The sequence below is a fragment of the Pituophis catenifer genome, unplaced genomic scaffold, assembly GCF_029215685.1.
Source record: "Pituophis catenifer annectens isolate HBS135680 unplaced genomic scaffold, rPitCat1.0.hap2 SCAF_2, whole genome shotgun sequence".
NCBI classification, from domain to species: domain Eukaryota; kingdom Metazoa; phylum Chordata; class Lepidosauria; order Squamata; family Colubridae; genus Pituophis; species Pituophis catenifer.
The window spans coordinates 131,260,685-131,266,990 of NW_027256882.1; the positions used below are offsets into that span (position 1 = coordinate 131,260,685).

Below are 6,306 nucleotides of genomic sequence, written 5' to 3' on the forward strand. Positions count from 1 at the left end.
TAGCTACTGTTCCAGTATGGGAATACTGCTATAGTTTATCCCATGATACTAACTACTGACTGTGTTTGCTAAATGTTATCTATTGCTCTTCCATTTCCTTCCATTTCTTGTCCACTGGTTTTTTTTTGTCTGTTGCAATGAATTATTCAATTCAAAAAGAACTTGGAGTGCATTGAGCTAAAGTCAGTGCACTTATCTGAAAGTGAGAGGATTTCTCAATGGGGTTTGAGAAACTTAAGCCCTGCCTTCCAGTTACCATAGATGGATTTAACTCTTCCCTCTCAGATCCATCTTTCAGCAACCAAAAAGATACTTCATTTTTCAAACTGCAGCCAGCAATCAGAAGAATCCATAGCCATTTTTAAAAAAAATATAGAAAAGGGCAGGGCTGGTTAGCTTACATTAAAACCCCCCCTAGAAGATATTTGGGGTCATTATGACTTCTCACTTTGTTGTGTTTTAGAGTCAGGAAGCAGGAGTTTCCAAATTTTATTTTTTTAAAGTATCAAGTTCTATGGCCAGAAAAAGTTTGGGAAAAAAATCCATGAAGTTACTTGGATAAAAAGGTGTGATAAACATATTATAAATAATAATGTTGAAATTCGTCTTTAAAAATCTGGGTGAGATCAATGTTTCCAGTAATGAAGCTCTTTTTGGCAGAATTGGAAGGTGAATTCAAACTTGGAGTGGGGGGGAAAAAGAGCAAAAAACCCTAGTAAAAATTTCTTTTTATGTTGTTGATATTCATTTTCAGGATTAGATGATTCACAGAGCAATTTGTGAATGTCAGAAACAAAGAGCTGCAATCCTATACACACCTGGCTAGGAATAGGGCCCATCAAACATGGTAGAATGTGAGGTCCCTCAGAGGGACATCATGAGATCATTGCAATCATTGCAGACATCTAGCAAAATCCTCTGAGCTGTCAAAATCCCAGAAGTGAATAACCTAAGCTTCCTTTGGTTTTGTTTTTCTCCCTTTTCCCTTTCCCTTTTAGGAACCCCCAGGTGACAGTGGTGGCAGCAGCAGCTGGAGCAGCAGCAAAGTGGCAGAACCCCTCCCACAGACCTGAAATGCCGTCTCTCAGAAGACTAAACTGGCACCGGAACAGGACAGCACCCAAGAGATCTACATCTGTCTCCTTTAATTATCCCGTGTACATATTAGTCAGTGGAAATGCTTTATAATTTCTATAGCTAAGGCCAGCTAAGCTATGGAAAAACCAGGTGTGCATAAACACTCTCCCTGAAGTTAGCCAGGCAAATTAAAATCATGTACACTGTGACGGGGGGAGGGAATGTATTGAATTTCCCCAGAGGGAAAATATATATATATATAGATCATGACTGTTATGATTCATCCACATTGATAACTCTGGAGACTTACCATTTTTGTCTGTCTTGAAGAGGACTTTTCATCAAATGGCATTGAATTGATACGTTTCCATCTTTTGTACTAAGGTGAGAATGTACAAGTTCCAGTATTTGAATTCTGCAAGTACTTTTGTGCCCGTATATCACTGATAAATCCATGTCCTTGCTTCCCCACCCCGCCCAAAAAAACCACTAGTGATGTGTGCATAAGTGCTTGCAGGATCTCATATCCGCATGATACATTCAGACCATGTCCTTAAAAGGACATTTGATCTCAATACATTTAGTCTAGATTTCAAAATCTGCACCGTGGGACAAGGATTAGTCTTGTCTTGTCATTTTACGCTTTTCTCTACTGCTAACTCCTCTGGACTGGAGTTTCTCTGGAATTATATGAATTGTGTTTGCAGCAGTCCTCACTGTTTTGTTCTTAGTTTTGTATTCCATTACAATGTTTCTTTCCCCTTTTACAAAACTTTAGAAGTCTTGAGATTGTAGAAGATTTAGCCAAAGCTTGAATACCTAAAACACCTGAAACCAAAAAAAATATGATGTATTCAAAGAACAAATCAATATATTAATTTTTAGCTGTTTCATGATGCCTAAGATATACTCTGTGTGAGTTGAGTTGAATCATTTCATCCAGTCCTATATATGTTGGCTTTCTGAGGTCTTATTGGGCTACTAACAATAAGTGGACGTGGAAGTACATTCTTTGTTAGACCTTGCCCCCTGCGAAAAATTATAACAGAATAAATCCCTTGTAAGTGAATGAGGTTTATGCAGGTCTAACTGTACATAGCATTACTGCTGTGGAGTTGGCAATACTGTGCCCAGATAGCTTTGAGGTAACAATCATTTTTAATCGCTTTCCTTCCAATTTCCATGATTAGATTCGAAAGGATTTCTGCTAGGATTTTTGTGTTCCTACGACCACCAATGAACTCCAGCAAATAGCACTGCCACCTAAATAGAAGGGAAAAATCTGACTATTGGCTGACTTGGCTGTTCATTTAATAGAGAACAGATTTGGAAAAATCAGAATGGAATCCTTCATGACATGGAAATAAGGAATCAGCCAATCTGCCATTAAAGATGCAAGAATCTAGACTGGTTACAAGATTTTACAGTTCTAATGTTTATATATACACATTTTTTTCCTGCTAAAAGACATACCATGGACCATACTACTACTACTACTACTAAATTCCTTCACCACCATTCTTCAAAAAATATGACCTTAAATTCTGAAAGTCATTACAGTAAAACTATGATCCCATGTCACAATCTAAATGTATTTTGAAATTCATTTTCAAAGCAGGATGACATTTTTGAAAGGAAAATACTGTATGTACTACACATTAATTAATTTATCCTTGAAGCAATACATCCATTCTTTAAAATTTGCAGCTATATATTATTTCAATCCATAACAATTTGTCTTCTCTCTCTCTCTCTCTCTCTCTCTCTCTCTCTCTCTCTCTCTCTCTCTCTCACACACACACACACACACACACACACACACACATATGATGGTGGGGAACTCTTGACTGTTATGTTGTATACACAGACTAAATTACTTTAGTCAAAAGTGTGTGTTTATGTGTGTGTGTGTACACACACACAGACACAGACAGTTTTGAGTAAAGTAATTTTATTATAAATGAAAAAGGGACAGCCACGCAAGAATACAAAAGAAAAGCAAAAAAACATGGCATAACCTTGCCTATAGCAAGCTGGTGATGGAAATGTAAAATGAGCTGAAAAACTCAGAGCTTGTGCAGGTCAAAGGCAAAGTTAGAGCAGAATAGCCTTGGCCAGCCAGGGCCCTACTAATGTGCTGGGTTACAATTCCCGTTGGCTATGCTGGCAGAGGTGATCAGAGTTGTTGTTTAGCACAGTTGGAGGGTACCTGGCTGTGACACTACTTATAGCTCTTTACTGACTCTCATTCAGTTCATTCCCAATTCTTCCAAACTTTGAATTGTCGGGTCCTTGGGAGCAAAAAAGCTGTTTGTCATGGGGATTATCTGTTAAACAGCCATGCACAAGAATACGGCACTGTATAAAATAATAAATATTAATACATATAATTTAATAGTGTATTTTATAAAATGGGCTTCTGGTGCTAATGAAAAGTGATTTGTGAATGTTTTCCTCCTTATCGTACTAAATCCTCTTGTTTATGACCCAACGTACTGGCTGAACCCTGTTGTAATTTTCCTCTGTATTATTTGTATGACTTCTGTATGCTGCCAATATATTGTCTTGTGATTTTGTTTAATCTTTATACATCGGTTCCTTGTTATAAGTGTCACCATTCTGTGTTGTCTCCATGTAATAGAAAATCATCTATGGCAGAGTAGGTTAACCCAGAGATAGGCAATATGGAGCCTTCTGGGTGTTTTGGATTACAACTCACAAAGTCCTTGCCCTTGACCATGCTACCTGGGGCTGATAAGAATCGAAGTCCTATACGTTTGGGGATCAACACACTGTCTCCCTTTGGCCTACCCACGACTGATTGATTAATTAATATGTTACTATTGTTAATTCTACATCAAATCAATCTCAGATTTATAGATATTTTAATCCTCAATATAAACATATAGATTCAGATTTTAAATTGCCCTAACTCTTCCCCTATGTACTTACATAGAACTCTGATTTTCTTTATATGCTAAACGCCTTCAAAACATATCTTCGTTTCCAAAAACATGCTTTTGGTATCAAGTGTATATTCCATTTTAAGGGCATTAAAAACAAATGTTAAACGAATGCAAGTTGACACACCATGTGTGTTTTTCTACAGGCCTGTCCTGCTTTTACTATAATAATACATGTTGTACCTAGGAAGGTATAACATGTACCCATTAGTGCATGTTTAAATCTCTTATGCCAAGAAAAGGAGAGTAAAGAGAAGGATCAGTCTGTTTCTAGCTTATGACACGTGGATGGCAGGCTGTGTTGGACTCTGTTCGTCTAGCTCAGGGTCAATCCTTCCAAGTAAACCAGACTGGAAACACAACCAGACAAGCTCATTTCTATTTTATTGTAAGGCTACATTAACAAAAAGCATGCAAGTCTGAAAGTACAAATCTGTCACTTTTAACAGTCTGATACATTAGGGCAGATTCTTTTTAACTTGCTTTCTTTGCCCCTTAAGCGGTTGCAGGCTCTTCTCCTTTTTATTTGATCATTGCTTAGGCAGCATCTCTTCCCCTCGTCTCTCAAAGTCATTCTTCCAAACATTTCCTTCATAATCCAAAACCACTGATTAAAAAGTGTTATTGAACTCTGAGAACCAGTCATAAGTCCTCTAGCACCATCATAACTTCGAGCAGTCATTGAACAAATGGCCATAATTCGAGGACTACTTGTATCATAAAAATGTCACTGAATGATCTTTAGGTCATTTCAACAACAAATTACCATTGGTAATTTCATCGATTTTCATCTTAATAGGAAAACTTTGGGAGAGTTTCAAATATGTTATGTATGGCAATCTTTAAGTCGATTTACCCTTTTGTGATGGGTAATAGTTTCATGTGCCATTACCCAAAGAAAACCCACTTTTACCCAAAGTGGGGTAATTTATTCAGATTTGGGAAGCACCAGCCTAGTCCTATATGACAGATTTCATCCAGCTAATGCAAATAACAAAGCACAGGCAATTTGGAGCAAACATGGGCAGTCTAAGGCTGCAGACCTTGTGTGTATCTACTCAAATAATTGCTTTTGCAGCCCTGTGAACTTTGTTGAAACACAGCAACCCTAAGATCTGTGGTACCATTTATAGGTATAAAAACCTGTAAAGCAGTTTTCTAAGGCCCTGCCCACTTTGCATCAGCACATTGCCTATTGTGACTTTTGTCTCTTCAAATTAGTTTTGCCAGCAGCCATCCAAAGATTATGTATTTTTAGTCTGGAACATATCTATATGGATGAATTGACTCCCTCACCGCAAGGAATTTGGATGGTATTGTTTTGGACAGAGTGGACAGTATTTGTTTTAGAATGCTTGCTATCCTTACAAAACTACATTTCCCGGGGTTCCAAGTTTAGAGCAGGAGGACTGGCATAGTGCAAAATAACTAAAAATATCATTAATTCCTCAACTATTATTAATAGAAATTAGTATTAGTATTATTTGGTAGGAAGAAAAGCCATGACTATTGAATTCTATATGTAGAAATCCCTTTAAGTATGTTTTGCCTTTTTTATTTAGCTCGTGAAACTTTCACAATCCTTCTTCATTGATGTCAAAATGGTATCTCCATTCTCTTTGGAGGCAAGAGATGACCATTTTTCAGTTCCTGAGCAGGAATATACTGCCTCTTCCAAGATTAACAAAGACAGAGAAAATAATAAGATTAAGCTATATAACATGGGTTTTTGAGTCACACAATATTTTGTGTTCTCCAATGTAAAGCCCTCCAAATAAATTGGATTACAGCTTTCATGGACCATGCTTGCTAAGGATGATGTAGTCCAACACATCTAGATGATGTGTGATTGGGAAGAAGTACAATATTGATGCCACAGAGCTGAAATCAGTAAAGGTCACTAAATGAGATACAAATTTAAAATTGTGCTAGCTCTGCTAAAGAAGCGGCATTGCGATATTTTTTCCATCCTTTCCTTCTATCCTGGATAAACAAATAAGGAAGATAGATACGACATTAAATATACCTTTGTCACTTTCCTTCTTACTTTGCGAATGGGTGTAACACTTCAGTTACTATTCAGACTTGAATCGCAGACCTGTTCTTCCAACACTTCTATTAAATCTTATTTTAATACTTCAATATCAGAGTCACTATCTAAAAATATTTTTTTTAAATTAAAATCAACTTCCAGTGACTTCCTGAACACTGGTCTATGTTAATTCCTTGACAATAATGCAAAACTAGATTGCCATTTCTTTCTTCT

The 6,306-nt window shown here is 37.0% G+C and overlaps 1 protein-coding gene across 5 annotated transcripts in view; it reads left to right on the forward strand.

The window, feature by feature from the left end:
- CYGB (cytoglobin) overlaps nt 1-4,160 on the forward strand; it is a 74,624-nt gene extending 70,464 nt beyond the window's left edge. For all 5 annotated transcript variants that reach the window (XM_070937527.1, XM_070937530.1, XM_070937529.1 and 2 more), the window contains one exon: nt 999-4,160. In XM_070937527.1, the coding sequence (XP_070793628.1) occupies nt 999-1,073 (75 nt within the window). In that variant the 3' untranslated portion in view covers nt 1,074-4,160. The remainder of the gene's footprint in view (nt 1-998) is intronic.
- Nucleotides 4,161-6,306: the final 2,146 nt, after the last annotated feature.